Source organism: Anopheles nili, chromosome 2, assembly GCF_943737925.1.
Source record: "Anopheles nili chromosome 2, idAnoNiliSN_F5_01, whole genome shotgun sequence".
NCBI classification, from domain to species: Eukaryota; Metazoa; Arthropoda; class Insecta; order Diptera; family Culicidae; genus Anopheles; species Anopheles nili.
The window spans coordinates 73,056,774-73,080,600 of NC_071291.1; the positions used below are offsets into that span (position 1 = coordinate 73,056,774).

General features: G+C 47.3%; 1 protein-coding gene across 1 annotated transcript; it reads right to left on the reverse strand.

The window, feature by feature from the left end:
• Positions 1 to 18,487: 18,487 nt before the first annotated feature.
• Positions 18,488 to 20,173, reverse strand: LOC128720086 (uncharacterized). The gene is made up of 6 exons (XM_053813731.1): positions 20,150 to 20,173; positions 19,902 to 20,081; positions 19,584 to 19,832; positions 19,397 to 19,508; positions 19,195 to 19,328; positions 18,488 to 19,126 (listed from the first exon to the last, which is right to left on the reverse strand). The coding sequence occupies exons 1-6, from the start codon at positions 20,171 to 20,173 to the stop codon at positions 18,488 to 18,490; spliced, it is 1,338 nt and encodes a 445-aa protein (XP_053669706.1).
• Between the last annotated feature and the right edge of the window lie 3,654 nt (positions 20,174 to 23,827).

Genomic DNA, 23,827 nt, shown 5'->3' on the forward strand with positions numbered 1-23,827 from the left:
AAATTGCCGTTTGGATATTATGGAATAGATTATCTCAAGACCCAAAAATGTACAGTGAGGGAAACGTATTGTGAAATTATCGTTTTGTTTTTGTATCGGATGGTATATTAAATTCGTGTCAATCATCACCAGCTGATCGATGAATTGGTATCATTTGACGCTCGATTTAGCTGACATAAAAAATGAGCAAAAAAAAAAAAAAAATAAAAAAAAACGTACCATGCGAACCTCAACACATGAATGCACCACGATCGAGGTCGAAAGATTGAAGGCTCTGTAAATAATTACACCATCTTCTGTCGTCATTCTTCATCGAACCGGCCCTGGCGTTCGTCTCTACGCATTCACTCCCATCAGATTTGGGTGGAAATCAAAAGTACAATTATAAACGTGATGAATGGGAAAACATTCGTGTGGCAATGCCCGATGGTTCTCGTGTCTGCAGTAAACGCAAATGGGGCCACATGGTTACGGCTCCGATAGAAACAGCTCTCGTTTACGCTGTCTTCTTTGTCTGTATTTTGTTCTACAGTGCAGTACAAATTGGCACGAAACTATGTTGAGTGTTATACTAGGAACGATACCAAATCAAATTATTTGTAAAAATGCTCTTCAGCCGCATCATATTTAATTCATATTCCTTCGAATAATAATAAAATTCCAACATTTTAAAAGTACTATACCTTTTTGAATTTCTTCTTTGCATTATAGATTCCAAGCAGCCTTTGTTCCGGAATGTCACTGTATAGCACTCGAGCTCAACTAGTTTCACGAGCCGCTCAGATTTAGTGAGGGCGGTTTGTATGGAGATTAGGAAAGAGAGCAGGGATGATATTCGAAAATTCGTACACAAATGCCCAGAGGTGGTAATAAGATGAGGGTGGCGGTAAGCCGATGTAGTGTGTCTCATATTTCTATGCGAATCTGAAGTTAACTTTTGATTGCTGTTTCGTCTTTGTATAATTTCTGATATGAATGTGAATTGTGTGCTTTGTGCCCCTTGCTTCCCACAATAACCCGAAAAGAATGGGCGATCTTTAATTAGTAGAGCAATCATTGCACGTTCCTATCCACGTCCGCTCATCCGTTAGGCGTCGATCCCGTTTTCTCATCCGCACGACACTAATTAGTCACACAAGATTACAATTTTTCTTGAGCCTCATTCTAAGCCAATTTGGCGTCCATCTGTCAGTAGTTTTAACCGGTTCTGTTGCGCGACGGAATATGATTAATGACTGTTGTATGTTCGCTGCGTGCACCCTTCATCGTCTTCGAGGTAAGGACCGGCAGGTTTTCCATTTCACGTCCTCTTTCCACCGCACATGGACACGAAATCTCGACCGCCAGTGGTTGTTGCGTTTTACTGCGGCTAACTCCGAACGAAAGGGTAACGGTGTCCATCGGTTAGGATGCGAGCGCGAGGATAGATTATTTTTGGAGTCCTCGACATTACATGACATTACATACGGCGGGTGCGTTCCTTGGTGGACCAGTGAAAATCGCTTTTCATCATGCCGGTGGTGCAGTTAATCTTAGCAACACGAGCCGACGGGTGGGAGCTCAACAACTGCGTGTCTGGCTGGTGCTGTTGGAAAGTCAGGCATCGGCATTGGAATGCATACCGTGCAAATGCCTGGCAGGGTGTTGACGGACAGTACGAACGGTTAGCGTGTGGAATTGAGCGTACAGGGAGCAGCAAATCGGGTGTGGAATTGTTTTCTCCACTAGATTTCCAAACGTCACCGGGCGCGTGCGGGCATTCGTCGTTCAAAGTCAAGCATACATTTGTTTGCGTTAAAGCAAAACAAATAAAAGTAACTAATGAAAAACACCGGCTGAAATAATTATCACCTGCAACGGGCTGTTAAATCGGTAGGATACTATCGCGCTGAAGTAACGGCACCGATAGTTTATCGCAATATCACCCATTATCATTCGCTTCATTTCATTACCATCAGCGGTCGTGATTCCGTGAGACATTATTAAAATATACGGCGCTCTCGGTTAATAAACGACGGAAAATGAATTTTAATACACCTTTAAATCAATCCCTCCATCGTTAGAACGACTTCCTAGTTGGTAGGTAGCGCAGGTCGAGCGCTCGCTTACACTAACCACAGCAACCACGGCAGCACCGTTGGCGTCGTCGGTGGCCGCAACAATATTTTAAATTTAATTACTGTTCGGCACGTAACCCGGCATCCGTGGCTCCGGGACAGCTTTATGACTTCCGCCCTGCGGAACCGGGAGCAGCATGGGATGGGGGGAATGATTGGATATTGTAATTATATGCTTCCGGTGGCGAAGAAAGTCCAAGCAAAGACGAGAATGAGCAGTTGCGCAGCGCATCTTGGAGAGATACGCTTTGGCGAGGCGTTAACCACACTGAGCTACACCGCTTGATACATACGCTTGATCATGAGTTTTGGAAATTGAAACGTCATGAGATTGCCTAGTTTAAGGCGCTATGTTTTCATTACGGATTCAAACATCTTTACCCAGAGTTCACTTTAGGTAGAAGGTTTCAATTCGCAAGCAGATTTACTTGAATAGAAACCCAACATCTCTCACTCTACTTCTGGCCCTATTACAGATTTACAGCCCACTCTTTTGTGAGTTTGACGAATTTGCGAGATAATCCGTTACCCAATTAGAGCGCTTGATTGAATTTTCCATAACGATGTAGTGTCGGATGCGAAACCTAGGGCATGAATCCTGCCCACAGCAGTGATGGTCAAAATTGAAGCCCCAGGGCCTTTTCGATTAGACAGTTGATTCGATCCAGATAAATCGAAGCCTCGATCCTGGAGCTTGGTTCCCATTCACGGGCCGGGTTTTGCCGCGTGTTGCATTCGGATTCTGGTGGGAAAATTTATTGACCCAACCGTTCGCCGAACCGGACGGCACTTCGTTTACTGTTCATATCGCTCTAAACCGGATGTCGACGGTCCTTCTCAGTTGCCCAAGTGGCGTTAGAGAGAGATGCAAAACCGGGCACCAACTAGCCACTTGCGACAAATCGAAAATCCAGGACGCGGTCAGATTCCGCATCCGGTGTCGCGACGATTCGGTTGGTTCGAGCGGTCGGTTGATTACGGAGCGCGATAATAAATGGATGTCCGGTTGAAATGGAGCTCAGACTGAAACACATGTGTGCGATGCCAAAATGCTGCGCATCGAGATGATGGCTTGATGCTGTACTATAGCAACCGATGTTTCCTCAACCATTTCCTACCTAACCTCGATCGTATGGTCCATTTTTGGCTCAAATTCGTGGTTGGTTCGAAACGCAGCGTTATGTTAAGGATACATTTGGTTATAGTTTATTGTTATGAGAATAGTTTATTAAATATTTAAGTAGATTTCCCTACGTTTGGAATTTTGTCAGCCCATAAAATGTCCTTAACTGCCCGTTAATGCTACAAACCATTACCCGCAACAGCTGCTGTTGAGGGGCAGCGTTTTCTTTAAAGCGTTCATCCCGAAAATCACTCAGCCGAGGAATAAATAGTAGAACGTAAACCTTTCGTAAGATAATAAACATGCCCTTCCCGAGGGTGCATCTGGCCGCGAGGACGGATGTCACCGTTGCTTCGGTCGGGCTCCACCACGATACGGGGACGAGATTATACCATAATCTCGTTATACTTTTACTCAATTTGCCTTGCTCGACCGAAAAATCCGCTCGCCACCGTTGAAACCAGCGCGTTCCGGAGTACGGGGCCATGCACCCGCGGTTCACAATGCGGCGCAGGAAATCCAATTTAGAATGTTATTGCTGCAACGGGACTTGGTGCTGGCGGGGCAGGATATGCATTTTTGTGACCCATCCATGCTGCTTTACCCACCCGTAAGGGCAATTGTTTGAAGTGCTCGCGGAAGTGCTTCGTTGTGTTTGCAGTGCTCGTCCCCCATTGCTCCGGATTGGCTTCCGAAAGCTTCCCAAGTGGATCGCTTTTGAGTAGTTTTGGTAAGACACGAACTTTCGCGGCAAGATCGGAGACCCGCGACGCCGTCGGGGATTGCACTGGGTGGAATTTTTAACGGAGGTGGAAAGTTTTGTCGCTTCCGAGGTGGGTTTTTCTTTTTGCAAAAACAAAAATCTGACACGCTACATATCCGCTGTGTCGTGGAGGACTTATTCCCAGTGGAACTTTGTTTTTTGTGAGTGGAAAAATATGAATGCAGAGATTGAAACACATTTCATTACTTGTGTATAGTCAGTCGATGAGTTATATTTTGCTCTCAGTGCGGCAGGTCAATTTAAAGATAGGAAGTTTTTGTTTACAAACAAACCGCATTTTAAGCTACGTTTATTTGAAAATACAACTTGCTCAAGGATTATTAAAATAAACAGCATAATTGCATTATATTATTGATCCCACATACCGTTTGAAAGGAATGTTTCGGTTCGATGGAGGCGCATGGTGGTTTTTAGGAGCAGCATTTACAATCTTTACTTCTTTATTTTCAATATACCCACTGCAAGTTAGCTTTGTTTGAGAAAAAGATAAAACAAACGATTATCTTAAAGAGAGATTTGTTGCATTAAATTATTGTTTTGAAATATCGTTTGATTCGAATGGATCGGTCTGATGGAGGCGCCTGGTGGTTTTGACGAGCAGCTTGGTCAAGTTCAAATCTTAAATTTTTAACGCCCCTTCTATAAGTTAGCTTTGTTTGAGGAAAGAACACAACCAATGATGTTTTAAAAGCAAGATTTGTTGCATTAAATTATTGTCTCCAAATGCCGTTTGTATGGATTGGAGCGGTATGATAGAGACGTCTGATGCTTTTGACGCTTCCTCTTCAGTTTGCTCTTCCAGATTTCAAACAGTCTACAGAAGAGAAACTGTTTTCCGCACACTTTCGTGCGACTCAATGCAACTTGTTGCACTAGCACTGTGACTGAACTCACTAGTTCTCTAACAAGATGTTCCGCAAAATAAAATCTCATTTTCAAAGTCCGGCTGAGAAATGAAAAAGTAAGGGAAAAGATCCTCCCGAAGCCCTTACCATGCCGTATCCGTCGTTCGTTTGCCGCTAAGCCATCAAATGTTTATGAATGATTGGTTCGTTGGTCAACATGAAAAGATGGCTTCAACATTCCTTGTCAGTCGCACGTCCCATGATGTCCCTGAGCTCCAGTTTACTGAGAAGCAGGGACACCGAACGTCGGGCCTTTATCGGGAACGCATTAGGGCCGGTGGCCATTTTCCGCAAGTTATGTGCATGAATTCCGCACGAAGCCGTGTACAGATGTGTGGTTTGAAATGACACAAAAAAGCACTGTTGTGAGCAACTACGGTGTGGGTGGATACGAGAAGGACATTCTTTCGACAAGGAATGTTTCTCATTCGGTGAAAAGTATGGAAAGTCAAAAAATGTTTTCTTTTTTTTCCTTTCTTGGTCACTCAAGTCTCCTATTCGTTGGTGGGTGGTTTATATTTGAGGCATTACTAACAAGCAAGATTCAGCAGAAATTCACGCAAGAGCCATATTTAAAATGATCTATTTTACGTCTAAAAATAGATCATATCTAGCGAATAGTTTGTTTTTCTAAGCCTCTTTTTCCGATTTTATGTGTCTTCTCTATCAGCTCAATAGAGCTTGTTAAGGTCAAAAGCTCCCAATGGAATATGAAAAGCTGTTGGCCATCAATTTAAGCTCATACGGGAATATCAACTGCATGCATTACTGTCCATATTGTATGACTGTCGCTTCTCCTATTCAATGAACGATATAATTGGTTGCATTGCCCAATGCGGGATTGTGAATAAATTGATCGTTGACAAAAAACAAAACTAACATCTAGTAGAGGTTAACGGTCCTAACGAATGTCACGTTGGGAGGGAACTCATTTCAAAACTACAATAATTGTTCCTACATCACCAATAAAAACTACCCGTAATTAATTGCCCCGGGCGCGCGTCTCTATCAATTGTTGTCATGAGCCTGTTGGGAGGGAAAAATAATGGGATGAAAAGTAGAGCAGTAGAGGTGTGAGAATATTTTGGCCCTTCGATTTTTTTTTAGTTTTAACTATCCTTGAATGCATTCTAACTGCATTCACGCGCAGTCGTCGGAGCATTCTTTTGTTTCCGTGATAATGGCCCCAGCGTGCGATGGCCCACAATGGAAATGGAGACGGGAAAACCGAAGAACCACACCGTACTCGGAGCCGTGGTTTCAAATTTATTTAAGCCTCCTGTTTAAAGGACCCTTAGGGAGGAATGGCTTGCTTGGAAAGGTGACAAACATATCCCGCAGTTCTCCGCCGGGAGATGGGACGGAAATAAATTTGCCACTACTAGCCGTGCCCTCGAAGCCCTCGTGTTAGCCGTTCCTGTGGCTGGGACCTTGTGCGTTTTCCCAGCGGTGGGGAAAGCTTTCCGGAAAATTAGGAAAATGCACCACAGGAGGCGTTTGTTAGTTTGGGTTTGGTCGCGGTTTTTCGGGTGCCTGGAACCGGCGGCACAGGAGCGTGGCATCGCTTCCCCTGGTATCCCTCGAAACACGTGCGTCATGTGTTTATGAAGGCATAAATTCTCAAAAATATAATTTATTACCGCGTGTCAGGCGGGCACACAATAGAACAAAAACCCACCACCACCACTCGGGGCACCGGTGGCACAGGCGAAGCCTTGGCCGGCAATGACGGGAAACCTAGCGAAACCTGGCAAGGACCACGCGTACACAACGCTCGTACACGTGTTCCGGAAGCCGGCAACATCTTCGGGCCCGCGGTTTACGGTTGGTGATTTTTTTTCCGCGGGCGCGACTATAGAACGAATCGGAAACAATGGGCTAATTGTGGTGGGTTTAGCGTGTCTGTGGTGGTTTTGTGCCTGTGGTTGGCTAAGAGATATGAGGGCACAATGGAGTGTTTGGTCGAACATGCGATCGTTGTTGGAGCGGTTCGAATGGATCGAACGGTTCGTTGGTTAATTTATTACAACCGTGCTTTTGTGCAACCATTCGGACTTCATTTGCAGCCAGAGCAATTCACATCGTTTGTTGTTCGACAACGACAGAAGAAGATGGGAAAAGGTTGCAAGCATAACAGGATGGGCAATCACTGCTTTGGATTGGGTGAGAAATATTGTGCTTTACAAAGATTGAAAAGATTGATTATAAATAATTTAAATTGTACGATCGCATGTTGAAAGAAAAAGATTGTTTGCAGAAAGTTGATGATCGATTGGTTTATTAAATTTTAGATGGGAAAATCTTCCCTGTGCTATAGCACATTTTACTGAGCAGTGTTTGTACACCTTCGCGGTTTCGCTGGTTTTCATGCGGGGTTTGGGTATCATCTATCGTTTTTACGCTCTTTTTCTCTCTCACTTTCATGCTCACTGAAACACCGAGGAACATGAGAATCTGCTCCGAAAGAGCGAGTTCTACGTACCGCAGCTGTGTTTTCTCATTGTCGAGCTAGCATTCTGAACCAAAAAAGCCGAGTAGCCCAACTCGCACTGGTGCCATTTGCCGGGGTAAAGCTTGTCTTTATGGTCACAGCAGGCTGGCGTTCCATTTGCGATGCTCCTTCTGACGAGTGTTAGCAGCCTACTGTGATGTTTGGGTCTGATAGAGGCACCCGGTGGTTTTGACGTTTTATTCTTGTAAAGAAGAATGAAAGATTTGAAACAAAGTCATTCTTCCCAAAATATTTGACTACAAATATAGTTGATAGTGGTATTAATTAACTCTCACATCGTTTGTCAAATAGCGACAAAGCGTGATAGAATATTTACTATCCCGTTAAATTTCAAATTTGAATTACCATCGAATAAGTTCATAAAACCCTTTCCATATTTCCCAATAAAACTTTCGTCAATATATCATCTTTTCGCTAATTAGATTTTTTCTTTACCATAGCACCAGCAGCAGCATTATCTGATAATTATCGCCTATCTAATTAGCAACTAAAGGCGTCCTGATGACTCCAGCATCCTATTACCCAAGGCTTCTTACGTATTGCTCGTGCTGTAACGATTCTTTCAGCTCGAACAGAAACTCATCAGCAGATTCCCGCAAATAATCGAAGCGAATTAACTGCACTACAGTTCTCAAGTATTCATTTCATTCGCAACTCATAGTGCAAGCCTGCAGCCATTGCCCCTTCCAGCTGAAATAATTGGATAAAGCGCCCGCGCGCGCTCGCGGAAGAAGCGGAAGATACTAAATAAAGCAGCAGAAATAAAACAAACTACAACATCTCCGTCCGACAAATGCAACTAATCGAGCAAACGCTCCCAAATACAGACGGAACCGAAGCCATTCTTCTGGGCTTGGGCTCCAAGCCGGTCCGAAGAGATTAGCGCCTTCGTTTGATGTTTTCAGACAAAATGAACGAATTCCCGGGCCGGGACTGAAGCAGCAGCAAATGCTGGAAGCAAAATGCCCCTTCAAAACCCCGAGTCGGACCTCCACAAACCAAACCGGGCCTCGAAGCTTAAGGAAGCGAAAAGAATAACATGAATAATTGTTCGGCAAGGGCGGTTCTACCCACCAGTTTTGGGGTGGTGAGTCCCTTCCTCGCCCACCACAACTACAGACAAAAGATAGTATTATTTCATAAACTCATTGTTCGCGCAACGGTAGCTCGCGGAACTACTCTCGCGAAACGGTTGCGAAATCGTTCGCTCTAGCTTCTCGGGTATCGGGTTTTGTGCTTTTCCGTGGCGAACGAAGGGAAACGAAAGCGAACTGCCAAAAAAAGAAAGGAAACAAAAAAAAAACTCTAGACTCGTTTTCCTTCAGAACGCGCTGCTAGCGAGTTTGTAGCCTTTATGTTCGTCCGAGGTGGATGGAATCGGTTCTGTGCTGTTGTTGTGGGCTGGAACTGCATAATTCCTGCAGCCCGAAACATTAAAGCACCCACCGCTGCCACCATACGGCACGTCGGCATCCGTTTGGGCGTTTCATGTTGTACGTATTTATTTTGGTGAAAATTAATTTCTTTTCCGGCCTCGGGCCAACCTCCACCATGTTCTTTTTTGCGTTTAGCTTTCAAGCGGTTCCTTCCCGGCCGGTCTGATGCAACAATATTTTGCGATAGAGATGCTGGCATGCGCCTGCCGCAAAACCGGCACCCTTCGAGTTGCTTATCGGACGGTGCAGTATTGGTTTCCGGACGAGCGCTCGGTCCGATGGAGGCGCCTGGTGGGTTTCACCGTTGCCGTCGTCGTCGTCCTCGTCACGGCAGTCGTTTGTTTCTTCGGATGAAAAATAAATTCAAACCCCACCCGCCAGTGGGAGGTGACCGCATCTGCAACACTTCCGGTGCTTCCGGAACGAGTTTTGCCAGTACACACCCGTCTGGTGTTCTGCTGAGGCTTGAGTAAAGTTTTTGTTGTTGTCCCCTTTCACTTGTATGGATCTTTTATTTATCCCATCCTGGGTCACGCGTGGCTAGGGGTGGTGGTTTAAGTGGTAGTGTGTTTTTATGTGATTGGTTGGAGTGTTATTTTTATTTCGTTCGATGTTCCAGAGTGCCTTGTTTTGTCGGTCAAGGTGACGAGGAAGATAAACCGAGTGCAGCCCAAGAAAGCTTGCGGCTTCGTTGAAGTTTCAAAGTGATAAAATATACGTCCGTTTTTGCAGCATTCATGTCATAGTCGGTGAACCTTTCCAAGGGCCAAAATCCCTAGCGTTCCTGATGTGATCCATCTCGTGGAACTTCCGTAGATACTATTCATCATTCACAAGTCACCTGTTTCGTATGACATGAAAAGTTCAATTAAAACTTGACATTTTATCGAAAAAATTTGATTAAGTAGCACCTGCATAAATGTGTCAAATTAAGATCAATCAACATCGGAAATTCGATACACAGTACACATTTTATTATTTTGTGGAATAAAAACCAACCAGTCTATCTGCGAGTCAATTGCTTCCCACGGTGAAGGACACAAATGCAACATCGAAGCCAACTTTGTCAAAGACCAACGGTAAGTTTCGATGCTGGATGGTGCCACCGCAAGCGCTCCCATCGGGTTCCCATTTCACGAGCAGGACCAATTGAACTACCCTTTCTTAAAACAGCACAGAAATTTCCACCTCGTCCTTCATCGGTGGACGGAAACGGTGGCACCGCTCGCCCATAATACCGATGTAATCCTTCCCCGGGGAATAGTTTGGTACAGGGAATGCAAATGAAAAATTTCACAACGAAACTCGTCGACAGCCACCATGGCTAAGGTGGCAAGTGATCCGAGAGAGCGAGAGGGTGAGGAATTCCCAACCGCGCAGCACCAGAATGACACGAAAGCTCCGAACCGGCGAATGAGCCGTGACGAGTTTTTACCCGGGATTTTTACCGTCCCGTTACTGTGAAGGGGAAAACCGTAGGAGGACTAGCGACAGGGGACATTCCCTGGCTTGCTTTGTTCCATTCGCGTCGCAACGAGCAACGAGCACGTGCGAGTGAGAAGGGCTTTTTCCGAGCAGGGAATGAAGGCAGGCGCCTGAAAGTATGCAGCACTGGTGCAGCTGACAGCCGGCGTGTCATCGGGACGGATTCGGTTGGAGACGACAGCGGGTGGCTCCCTGGGAGTGGGTCGGTTCGGTGTGTCGGTCGGTTGGTTGTTCTTAAATTTAGCCGATAATCCCTCAGGTGCCATTGGGTGGCCATTTTCACCGTAAACCCCATCATGATCATCATCGCTGTCGCCGCGTCGGTTCGCCGGTAAACCAATTCCTCGCCGAACGGTGAAACCGCGCAAAGGGTGATCTTTTCCGGTGTACCGAGCGGGCTGATTGTTGATGCCGTGTCCTCTTTGATTGCTTTGAGAGTTTGAGTGCAGCGTCGCAGCCGGGAGCCAAGCGTGGGTGCTGCGGCCGATGGGAAATTGATCGCAGTTAAGTGATGTCGGGAAAGCTGTCGAAACTATTTTGCTGTCAGGTTTTTTATGCCTTTCTTCTTCTTTTTTGCCTTCTCACCACATCCCCCGGAGGTGGCTTTTGATGTGGCAAAACGAACGGAAAGTTAGTGGAATTTACTTGACGCTCCGCGTGAGATGAGAGCTTGGATCGCCACCGAGGTTTGTGGGAGTTTTTGCAAAAGAATTTCTCCCCATCTTAAGTGGCCTGCTTTCGGTGTTGGTGTTGGAGTGATGCGAAAAGTTTGGAAGCTTGCGTTGGGGTTCGTTTTTTCTCTCTTTCGCTGTTTCATCTCCATTGACACGTCAAAGCAAAGGAATGTTTTCTGAGTGGTGTTTTACTTGGTAAGGCGCAATACAAAAAAAAGAGGAAAGGACGATTCGATGACCCACGGACCACGGGACGTGCAAATGTTCGCCTAACCGAGATGAGGAAACCCGGGAAGGATATGAAGCCAGCGACGAGACAAATTAAACGGCACTTTGTTTGGCCCGCATTGCGAAGCCGTTATCCAATCAAACCTTCATTTATGTAACGATTTGTGTCGATAAAAAGGGAGACGCGTCCAATCCACCCACTCGGTGACCTTCGTCAGCTTGATGGCTCATTACTCAGGCCGGTCGTACGGGCGCCACGGTAAGCAAAGGTCCAGCTCCGGGGTTCCGGATGAGCGATGGATCGAATTTCTCTCGCATCTCGGTCTAGCCCCGTTCAGCCTCCGGCACACAGGCTGATCCTGGTCTGTAACGACATTCCGATCGTACGCTTCCGATACGGCCGGATCGCTGCCACAATCTGCAACAGTGCCCGTACGCCGGAAGCTGAACCAAGCACAGGGTTGATTGACAACCGTCGGGTGCTCGAGGTGGGCGGTTATGCGACCCCAATCGTCAATCGGCATCGGACGTGGATTCGGAGGCTTTGATTTATTTTCGAAACCCGCGTTGTCCCGCGAACCCACAGCGCTCGGAAGCCCTCGCCCAGAGGTTTTGCCGGTTTCGGTCGGATATAATCAATCACGCGATGGTTGATGACGTTCTCGCGTAACCCGGTGGGCTGGTTCGTCGAAGGCACAAGTACTCGGAAGCTGCTGCTGTTGCAGTTCCGATTAGATATCTAAGAGCGGGTATCTGTCCACATGGAGCGAATGGAGGAATGTCACGCTGGTGTACCTAACGCTAGGTGGCAGCGTTACACCGTCAAACGCGCGCTGGTCAAACAATACAGGACAAATATTCACCGCACGGGCTTTGTGGCCCCGGAGCGAGGTCAAAATTTCTCGCCAGATCTTTGTGTGCCGATCAAACACATGAGAGTGTGTTTGTGTGAAATGAATTTATGTGAAATATTTCAACTGAATGGTTCCAAACCGATCGATGGAATGGATTATTGCTTCTATGGATTATTACAACCCCTACTCTATGGCTTGCATCACTAATCGGAACGAGGGGAAAAGGCTTTCATTTTGTGTTTTTACTACTCTCATATTGGCGTTGTTAAACCGACATCACATTCATTTGATGTCAGCGCTTTAACTTTTCAGCACAATGTGATGCAGCAGCAGCAGCAATAAAAAACACTGCTCGATAATGCCACATTCACCTAGGCCGGTAAAGTGATGGAAATTTAAGCTGGCACTCTCTTCACGGCAAAACGTTACCTATTTCACTTAGTGGGTATCATTACTCTATTAGAACGGGCATTGTGTTGTTTTATGTATGGGTGAGATAGTATGAGCGCACTCATTTCCCATTTTAACAACGCATTTATCGTTTGGTAAAGCTATTGTAAAACTGTGGTTAACAATCTAACAATTAGTTTTCTCGTTTGAATACAGCAACGCATATGAGCTTACTGCACACAAGTGGAGGTGAGCAAAAAAAGAAGCAATAAATCGTGTTGAACGAAGAGACAGTTAAACAGGATAATTAAAACCTTTTTCAATGTGCTTGACTATTTTGCTTCGGGGGCCTGTTCGCACACCGGCTCGCTCAATTGAATAATGAGTGCATTTGCCGGAAATCAATGCTCGCGCAGCAGCTCCGTTTATTTGAAAGCGAGTATTTTATGCTTTCCCGTCAGAGATGGATGGACTTTCCAAATGAGGGTAATAGCCGTTTTGTACGCGCTTTTCCGTTGTGTCACTGATGAGCACAGATTAGCACACAATTAATCAAATAGGTCATTGCAAAGGGATCCTGCGCGTGGTATGTCATCGGTGCTTGTCACAGGACGCTTTTCAGTATTTTCCGATAGTTCGTACAATGTGCAGACGGTGATTCAGAATATGCAGACGCTTAAAAGCGCTACTACATTACGATTCTTTATTTTGATAAGATCAATGTGAATCTAGTAAAAGTACTCATTATATTACTTGCTCTGCGTGTATAATAAAATTTTCTCTAGTCGTTTTCGGCTTGGTTGATTTTATATTTCTCTTCTTAGACGGGGTGTAGCCTTCCTAAACTAAAAAAAATTACTTTTAAACCCACTTTGAACGTCGCTGTTAGTGTTGTTCTATTTAAGGTTGAATTCACGCTTTGAAGCTTCTCTTTCCAGGAATGTTTTTGGATTTCCCAGAGCTCATTCCCTACCATGTTCGCTTTGTCTTACGCCTTGACGTCAACGAGTGTTCCCAACGAATCCCAGCAACCGGTGAACCGTCGCCCTGGGGATTTGCTTTTCGTCGGTCGCTTGCCATCACCATGACAACCGTAGCAGTGGAGCTTTCTGTTCGAATTTTGGCGTGACGAAAACTGTCCGATCGTTACCGGTCGGGTTGCGAAGAAACCCACTCCCTACTTCGAAGGGTTCCAAGCACCGTGTGTGAGGCAACCTGGAAACCTGATATCAATTAGTGGACGCAATCGAACATCAAACGTCCTAGAGATCACCCAGGGAGGCACCGAAACTGCCATCGAGAGTGCTGATTGGGGCGTGTTTCCATTGTGGTGGAGCTATTTTTCGGGGAACAAACGTTCATGGAACGGGATCGATCTAACGCGATGGATGATGTTTTTTTTCGCGTATCGTCCTATTACTCGATCGAGAAAAATACACTAGAGCCACTACGTGGCAGCATGGGGACTTACGGCGCCATTCCGAGATTGACTCTCGGGAAGCTATTTATTTTCCACGCCGAGCGCGCGAGTGCGTGCGTGTAATGAGCATAATTGTTATTCACACAATCGTCTTATCTGGTCGGTGCCGGCGCGAAGGTTACGTGCGGTGTTGCTGATGTGAAAAACTGGCTCCTTCCTTTTGCTCCGCCTTTCACAGTCCGCTTTTTCCCGCGAGCCATTGTTGTTTCATCTCGCCCTAATGCTCTGTTCCGACGCCGGCTGTGCCATTTTGTTGTTTGCAATTTAGAATTAATTGAAATTTGCGCAGCACCCCCGGCACGAGGGGCACACGGAGCAGTCGACCGACGTGACAGGAATGACGGGCAAATGAGCATTACGTGGTGTGACGAGCATAAAGCCATGGGCAAGGCAAAGGATGTGGCCTGGGAACGAGACAACTCCTAAGGGTGTCATTACGACACCGGCATGTCGCTCGTCAGAGGTGTCGCCGTCGTTTCCCAACCGGCACAGTGCGTTCTCCAGCCACCCAACGCCAGCGTTATCGTGTATTTTTCACCGAAGCGCGAAAGCAAGAACGAAAAAAAAAACCAACGCCGGCAGCAACTGCTCATGCTGCGTTCCGCCACACCGGATGACATTTTTCTTGACTATTATTGGCCACAATGACGCGCACATATCTCGTTTGCGTCCGATAGGGCACATCCGGCCGGATCACCATTTTCCACCATGGGTGTTCCACTGGGTTGTGCTGGGAAACAAACAATTGTCCCGGACGGTGAGGTGCGTGGAAGCACCCGCGTAGGCCTTTTATCATTTGTGGCATTGTGGGCGACCGCTAGACAAACATCAAGGGTTTTTTTTCTCGCACTCCCGCACCATGGGTTTTGATGTCGGTTACGTGCTAGAGTCAATTCAATTTAATAGATCAGCAATTTACGGCACTAGTCCTCCACTACAACCCGCAAAATCTGTCCACTGGGTTAAACAGGAAGCTTGGAAACTTTTCATCGGTCGCTATTCGACCCGTATTGGGAGCTTAGCCCATTTAGGGAGGATTTTCAAGGTAGTGTTAATTAACGGCAGTCGGCTTCAAATGATCGACTTTATGCCGATAGCTTCTAGGAAGGCTTTCTCTGGGACGTAATGCATTTTACGTTTCCTCGTTCAGTCTTCGTGTAATCCTATCACAAATATAATTAATGCGTATACTCTACGAAGAATCGAAGCGAGAGTGAAGTCAAAAAAAATCACTCACCATCCTAGTAATAGGATTACAAGGATTACAGGGCCGTTACTGGGCCGTCAGAAATTAAATTCATTGTCACACGCGCGCTGTCCAAATTCGACGGAACAGTCTGCACAATCGATGTGGCCCTGCTCGCAGTTGATAAATGGGCCGTGGTGGCCTTGGAAATCCATTTACACTGTTAAGCTGCCGTCCCTCCGCTAAAGAGGCTCTGTTTCTTTGCTGGATGCGAACCTTTTTATTTGCTCTTTCGCAACCGTGCTAATTAAGACAGATTAGAGCTGAAAGTTTCCACCGAGCGGTGCTGGGTTGTGTTGAAGCGCTGGAAAACGAGTTTTCCGATTCCACCCGGGTAACGTGATTAGCGCGTAATGAAAGATCAATGTGATCGACCTTCATTCTCTGGCAAGGATGCTGAAATGCCAGGCTTTCCTAAAAGACTCGTTAACGCTGGAATTCGGTAAAGCTATTTACGGAAGGGCTGTGGTAAAAGAAAAGAAAATTCACAAGGATTGTAATGATATTGTTTCAATTGAAAATAAAAATAAGAAAAAAAAATTGTACGAATATTGGTGAATGTGGCCTTGTCGCATAATCGACGTTGATTGATGAGGGCAAAAGAAAGCGAAACTTTCGCTGCTAGGTGTGTAGCCTGGCCGGAAAAACCATTGAACATGTCGTTAGAAATTACCTCGCAGTTTCAATACATTTCGCGCACCCATATTCAATTGCATTCAATTTTAGCCCCGAAATTGGATCAAGCACTTCTGTTGGAGCCAAATCTGAGCTCGCATTGAATCGGCAGCTGCCGAATTGCGCGGCTCAATAAAACGTTATGGCACGGATTTAAATCTCGTCCTACCGGCAGTGCGCACTTGTACGTGAAGTGGCATTTTGGTGTCTTCATCCGTGTCGTCTCTAAGGGGTTTCTTGCATGCCCTCTTTCCCAATGGGCGGATGGTCCTTTTTTTTTCGATCCGTTTCCATGCGCCACATCATCCACTTAAATGTAACACCTTTAAAAATGTGAAAACTACCACCGGATAACAACAGATCACCCTCCACGGGCTGGATGGTTGGAGAGAAAATCTCGTAAAACGAATAAAATGCAATACAAGAGCCGAGTCGCGCGAGTCAGCTCGTTCGAGCGGCGCAAAAGGCGAACGAGTTTGGCCACATGCAGGTGTCGATTGCCTCGCTGGTGTGCCAAGTACCGTGGCAGTCACGGCATTTCCGCTGTAGAACCGCAATTTCCCAACCATGGCCGGGGCTCAGGTTGAAGCTCCCGAAATAAAGCCCATCCCATCCAAATTGAACCCAAACTGTCGTGGGTACGACGCCGAGCGCGTACTCTCCCGGATATGGTGCCGATCCGACGTGATGGCTTTCACGAGAGGCGTCCATTTCGAGACAGCTTCCGAGACAGTCTTGGGGATTATCAGATTATGGTAAATCGTCAGCACCTCTCGCGCCAGGTGGGGGGATTGCCATCCAATGCCCGAGGTTTTGCTCGGCCTTCGTACCAGGGTTTCCCTTGCACGCCTTTCACTGATTGACGACTTTTTGTGGTGTGTCAGGAGAAAATTGATTTTCCTCACCTGCACCGCTGCGGTCGGTATCGGTGCCTGGAGCCTGGATCGGGATGGGAGCATGTATCGATGCATGGGATTTACTCTTTCGCCAGACGAGGCTCCGATGTCGCTCCGATGAGCGCTGTCGATACCACGCCGGAGCATTACACTCTGTTATCGAGTCGTTCGGTGTCTTAGCGTTCAGGTGGTGCTGGGAAAAGATTTACGATGGCTCTAAAAACGCTCGGATGAGCTATGGTTCTCATTACGGCTCGTTTCGTCCCGCTGGTAAGTGTCGATCGGTTTACGAAGGTCCTTGTACACAGCGACAGAAAGGTCCTTTCGGTACGATCGCTCGTGGGTGCGCTTGCAGCAGTAGTATGATAATCCTTTAAGATCACCACACACGCACGCCCGCACGTTGAAAGCTCACTGAAAGCTGCTCACTTTCGGTGCTCCCGTGGCGGATGCAGACGGGGTTTTCATTTCCGCGTCCCACGCCACCAAACCGACCGAAAGCAATCAATACCAAAGCCGTCCAGCCTCCGGTCGGTCAACATCAACAGATGGTCTATTAAATTATTGCAATAATGGAAACCATAGTCTCGGCTCGACCAAGTACGGATCGTTGCGAGCGCGCGCGATGCCGGATCCGTTGATGGAAGGATTCGATTAAATCCGATCCGATGATTGAATGTTTGTGGTTCCGCGATGAAGCGGAGCTTGGGATGGATGGATTTCCTCCAGCTTGCACCGGATGAGGTTATAATTAGCGTTGCTTAATTAATCAACCATCGGTCAGCGAGAAGGCGACCACCGACGATCTCGCCCAAGAAATGCGCGCATGGCAAGCATTGTTTGTTGTTCTTCGATTGCTAACCGATGCAGTCCGGTGCCATGAATTAACAAATTACGCCACATCATCGTACGGATGAGCACCGGTTGCTATTCAAAGCCCAACGCAAAACCACCACCACTCGCACTCCATAATCAACACCGCGTTCGGTCGGGCTGTGACGATGAAATGCTTCCACAATTAGCTGCAGCACTTAACGAGCTAAATCCTCATTACTACTCAAAGCGCTAACGCGGCAGGTATTGCCTGTGAGTCCGTGCATCGCGTTGTTCTTCTGCTGCTCCAGCCACGTGTGGCACGTGGTTGCTATTGCCGATTAGATTGGCTGCAAAAAACGATGGGAAAAGGCTGCCGGTTTTTGGTGTGCGCACAGTTCGCCTCGTCGGGTAATCGGTGGGAGGTCCTTCGACACCGGCACCGTTGCAGGGTAGACTGGTGGTATCGAAAGCTAAGCAGCTTATAAAATTTATACCCATTTATCGTAATTACCGTGGTTAAAAGATAACGACGCTACGATTTCGCCCCGGGATTGCAAGACAATTTCATCGTAATGGATTCTAATTAGTGAAGTTCGGTTTCGGTTTGTGCTTTTTCCACGGAGCTAGCACGGATGGCGTGACACGTGTGGTGCCATCGGGGACGTAAAATTTTATCTTCCACAACGCGCTCACAATTGAATTTCGCACCACCATCGACCAAAGACAAATGCTAATGGCGCTCGGTTATTTTTTGCGCAACAGTGCGTCTTATCGCTCTCGCTGGGAGATTGGTTTGAGGTGAAAAGTTTCCGATTAGAGGTGGCATCGCGCATCGTAGTGGATCGGAATTATGCCCGGGACAGGAATTAGAGCTCCTGCTGCTCCACACGACACATGATCGGCACGTCCGCCAGCTGGGTCGGGTTAAGGCGTGGATTGAGTCGTACAAAATCGCGCACCAGCGCCTTCCGGAAGCACTGCCATTGCTGATCGCTTACGAACACCTCGAACAGCCGATCCCGCTGGATGGCCGTGTCGAGTCTTATCCGGATACGCTGCCAGGTGTTGCCCACGTTCTGGTTCTTCTCGAACAGCCACCCACGCGGTATCACCAAACACTGCACCCGGTTGCGTGCGACAACGGTTCGGTGAGGCATTGCTTCACCCAACCCGAACACGGATCCGCAGCTGAACGTGCCGACGTCGATGAAGCGATGCTCTGGATGCACTTCCGCTTCCTGAGGCACCTTTATACGCGACCCCATGCTGGGAGAGCTCGTCCCCGAAGCATCCTCGTTTGAAGTTTGCTTAACGGGGGACGCTTCGTTAGGTTCCGGCAACGGAAGCAACCGGTAGCCGCCACGCACCTTCGTTACTGTGAGACACTGCAGTATCATGCATTGGCCGCTCAGGACGAAGTACGTGTAGCGTTCGTCGACGTCGACTGGCAGCTTCTGCTGGGGCTCAAACGCTACAATATGGCTCAGGATGCAACACTCCCGGACCTATCGAAGACAAGCGCAAATGACATATGCCTGATTTTCCTTCCAATGCATCTCGGGCGGCAGTGTACCTGATCGTTCGTCCAATATTTAAAGTAATCAAACCGCTCCAGCGCTCGTTGCACCTGCCGCCAGTGGTCTAGGAGCGTCCGTTGAAGGATGCGTTCGAAATCTGCCCGGGCAAGGCACAGTAGCTCGCAATCGGCTGAAATGAGCAAACACGGTCGCAATTACCGTCGCGTGGTTGATTTGACGTTTCGCTGTGGCGCTTACTTGCGGTGGTGCAGGTTGCTGTCCGCGTGCAGTCGTGCAGAAGCGCAATTTCACCAAACATTTGCCCGCGTGTCCTCGTGCCACATGGTACGTCGTTGTACGTTTGGTAGATCTGTATATTTTACCCCTTCCCGGATAAAGCTATAGTTTTAAGGGAAAAACCACGCCAGCTGCGGCATTTACTCACGCTATCCCATTGCAGCCGGCTGACGACGATCTCGCCGTTGGCGAGAAAGTAAACCGCATGTGGGTGGTGGCCTTCCTTGATGATGACCCGGCCTGATTCGAAGTACTGGAAGGTAGCACAACCGGCCAGATCGACCAGCTGGTCCTCGGACAGCTGCTGTAGGCATTCGATCTTCCGCAGGACCACCGTTAGAACGCGTCGTTGCGACAACGTGCGCTCCTCGGGTGGACTGTTCAGGATCTTCTTCTCCTGTGGTGTGGAAATGGGAACCGAAAAATGTAATTAAAATGTCGCACTGTTGCTAGTGGTGCCACGCACAATGATCGTGAGCGTGCCCTTGTGCGTGAGCCGGCGGTCGATGACGGCGACGTTTCGGTGGACATTGTTTCCGATATCCCGGTCTTCGATTTCCGCGATCCAGAAGTGATTGCAGATCACCACGTGCACTAGGCGTTTGAAGCGAAACCTCGCCAGGCGCCGCTTTTTCAGTTTTTCTTCCTATATCGAGTGAAGGAAAAATTATGTTTTCCTGTTTGTGGAGTGTTGCAATGTAAGCGCGAATTTACGTCCGCTTTTTTTCTCGACGCCATTGTTAAATCTGCGGAAAAACTTCGTCTGCAGCGTGCCGAATGCCTTACTATGTGCAGTCAAATTTTTTGACACAAACTCGCACAGTCAACGTAGCTGCAAAATAGCCAAGGCCTACTCCAATCCGCAGCTATTTGCTATTCGTTGTGTTTGCATTTCGTTATTAAAATTCCATTCAAAAAGCTTTCCCCGTACGATATCCGATAGCTTCGGTTTATGGAATTCTAAAAACACAAATCTTGCTTCAAAATGAAACCACTTGTCAGCCAGCCATACGCAGCACACACACAGGCTCACGTGGTACGTATCAGGTTGCCTGGGTGGGCGCAGAATATGATACATTTGCCGGCGCGAGTGGACCCGGAGACTACTTGTGTCGTCTGAACTACACATATTTACCCAGTTTCCTTCAACCATTCTTTCCTCTGTTTGCCGTATCAAAGAAAGTTCGTGTCTCAGCCCCAGTTTCCATCATCGCAATGTCTCTTGCCCTCCAGTCCGACTCCGACTAACCTGCATTAAGGGCTCACATTGCATACCATTTCCGTCCGCTCCGGAAGCGTCTCGATGCTCCGTGGGCTCGGGGTTTGCTTTCGCACCGGTGAAGAAAAAAAGGAAGCATAAAAAAAGGAATCCTCGGCGAGCGTGCGGAAACTTCCTTCCGAGACTAACAAAGGACCCGGCACCCGGCCACCGATCCGGAAGGACGAGGTACGACCGCCGTGCGCAAAGAATGTGACAATGATGATATAGCAGCATTTGTAAATATTTGTCAAAATCGTAGATAAAACGTGTTATGTCTTTTTCCTGCGCTTCCGAAGCCGCCGTTCGTGGGAAGTCGCATGGATTGACGGGACTGCGCTGCTGCGCTCGGTAGGATGACTTCCGTCCGATGTGTGTGTGTGAGTGTGGCCATATGCAGATGTGGTCTCGCAAGGCGGAGAGTGCAGCTTTTCACATGATGATATTTGATTCCGTGCAACTAGTCGAAAGTCACACACTCGCCCGTAACTCCGAAACGCTAGCCCGGACGTGCTGGGAAGTTAGTTTATAAAGTGACATGTGATCTTAATTGAATTTGCCCTAACGAACGGAATTCCTTTTTGGCGCAGCGCCCACTGCTCGGTGGGTGATCTCGAGCGAAGGACAGGACTGTAACGAACGGCACGGTGTGGTTGGTGGTTTTTATTTTGATTTAATTGCGACATTTGTACGGCGGTTTCGTTACTCACATGCTAGACTGGCTTTCATTGTCTATTCGTGTGTGTGTGTGTGTGTGTGTGTGTGTATGGTAGAAATGGCGTTTTTGTTCAAATTTGCGACCATTTAGTGTCCACCCGCCTGCCGTCGGGCACATGTCCTGATTGGGACGTGGCGCACAAAAATGGCATTTATGACACAAAGTTGGAAAGAGGAGACGGAGCAGTGAGCTAATCTGTGTGTTTATAGTGCATCGTTGAAATATTCCCCCGTGGGTGGTGAAGGGCGATCGTCACGTGGGTGGGCTTCGGTGGATTAATATGCATCTCGTGCGGGGCTAATCAGCAATCAACGGGAAATGCAACTACGGCAAACGGCGATCGAATGGAATTAATTACTTTTGATTACCATTTTGCCATTAATTATGCACTGCACGCTACACGTGCCAAATGGGGGCACACGATGGTTGTGTGCATTAATTGATTCGAAAATGGATGCGAACCGTAATCGTGCGTTGTTACACGAGATACGGCCGTAGACCGCCAGTCCACGGAACCAGTTTATATAAAGTACGCAACGTTTTATAATTTTCTTTCTCACTTTTAAAATAAAATACCCATTTGACCGATTTAAAGAGTAAAGATGCCTTACTGTTTGGACAATTGGAGAAAAGCGTTTAAAGGACGCTCATAAATCTATTCGCCGATGGAGATATTTAATGGGCTCTTGCTGCTGGCGTTCACTTTCCACGATTGCAGAATGCTTAAACGGACACCAAATAAAGCCAAATAATCCAGGATAAAATTCACCATCACTCTTCCCGCGAGGGTTCATTTTATTTACAAACCACTTCCTTCAAGCGGCGATTAGAAACCTCCGGCCGGGGTCATTAAAAGTGGGATTTATTGGGGAAGTGAAAGTCGATTATTTCCCGGAACCGTCGGCTTTACGATGCACCGCGAATAGGCAAATAAAGTTCAAAACCATCCATAATGACCATCGCGCATCGACCGGACAATCGATGAGAGCTTTATGAGGGTGTAATAAACACTAATTGAAGTGGGGCGATCGCACGGCCCGCCTAATCGAAGCTCGCCCCGAAGCGTGTTGTAAAACAAAAGAGAGAGAAAAAATATATTCCCCTTCGGGGCAAGCAAACCGCATCGGGTTTTATTTTACGAGGTCATGATTAGGATCTGAGCAGTTTGGGGTGGAAAGTAGCCCTTGCGCTATTGAGAAAGGGTTGTTTTTACCCGATCACAACGGACCTTTGAACGATGACCGCCGGGACCATCGGCCGGGTATTATCTATCACAACAATCTGTCAGGCGCAAATAAAATGCGCCACAGTATTCGAACACTTTTTTCGCCATATTTCTGCATTGCTTTCCCGTTCCCGTTCAAGACCACAGATCCGTTCCCTGACCCAGCAGTACGGTTTGGTAGAGCGAAGATAAAGTGGACACGGCGTCTTCATTAATAAGCCATCAAAGTGACGACGGTCGAACGGTGGGTCGAAGCAATTGAGACAGTTGTCATTTCCGTTTTCATTTTCACAGGCCTTTTCCGTCTGTCTCATCCCTCGCAGCCACCAACCGTCTCATGTACGACTGCTTCAAACCCTTGGGAATGGTGGAATAACGAATAATCCTTCTCAAACATCGGCTGCCTTCGACTGGCGTGGCCTTCGTGTTGTATTCCTGTATATTTTACCATCGTAGCATCTCTTCACCCAAACCGTCTACATTTTGTGCTCAACCCGTTCAAAAAGGTGAAACGCTCGAGGACGCAAAAGGACGCTCTCGAGAGGGACAATCATATATCTCGATTTGGACGTCCGGGTTGACCGCTTGCAGGAGTAATTTGAGAATGAATGTTTGGTTAGTGTGTTTTCCGTTCCTTTCCCACTCATTTCTCATGCGCTAACGCTCGTTCTTTTGCTTTGCTTACCAACCTCCTCAAAGTTTTCCATTCCTCGAAATCGAACCGAGCTGCAGCGCAGTGCAGAGGGTCGTAAAATGCTAAGCACTGACCATAAAACCTGGAGAGGCGAGTCCTTACGGATGACTTTTCTACGTTCGTTTTGCTTTGTTTTTTTAACCAGCACTAAACCTATGCCTTGTTTACCGCTTATGAGGGGTTGCGATTTGTGCTGCTTTTTTGGACTACGAGCGCGTTATCAGTACCGAGGCAGAGAGACAGGTTTGAAAGAAAAAGAAAAAAAGAAGCCCTTCCCACGCTGGGGTTCGGGTTGTTGTGACTTTTAGCCTTACTTAACCGTCGTTTTGGTGGAAGTAGGGACAATCCTGTCCTTTTTTTAGAAGCAAAAACAATCGGGCATGTAAAAAAGGGTCGGCCAAAGTTAAGGTGGGTTGTGAATATGATCTTCACGCTCCGCAGGGTAAGTGTGGGTCATACGCGGGGCACTTTTGTCAAGAAAATGATAGCAAACGGTT

Bases quoted from the DNA above. Each gene is read 5' to 3' on its own strand.
- LOC128720086 (XM_053813731.1), bottom strand. From the start codon at position 20,173: ATGGCGTCGAGAAAAAAAGCGGAC. The intron at 19,509-19,583 runs GTGAGTAAATGC...TAAAATATACAG, and splicing joins GCCGGCTGCAATGGGATAGC to ATCTACCAAACGTACAACGA. The intron at 19,127-19,194 runs GTACACTGCCGC...TGTCTTCGATAG, and splicing joins AATATTGGACGAACGATCAG to GTCCGGGAGTGTTGCATCCT.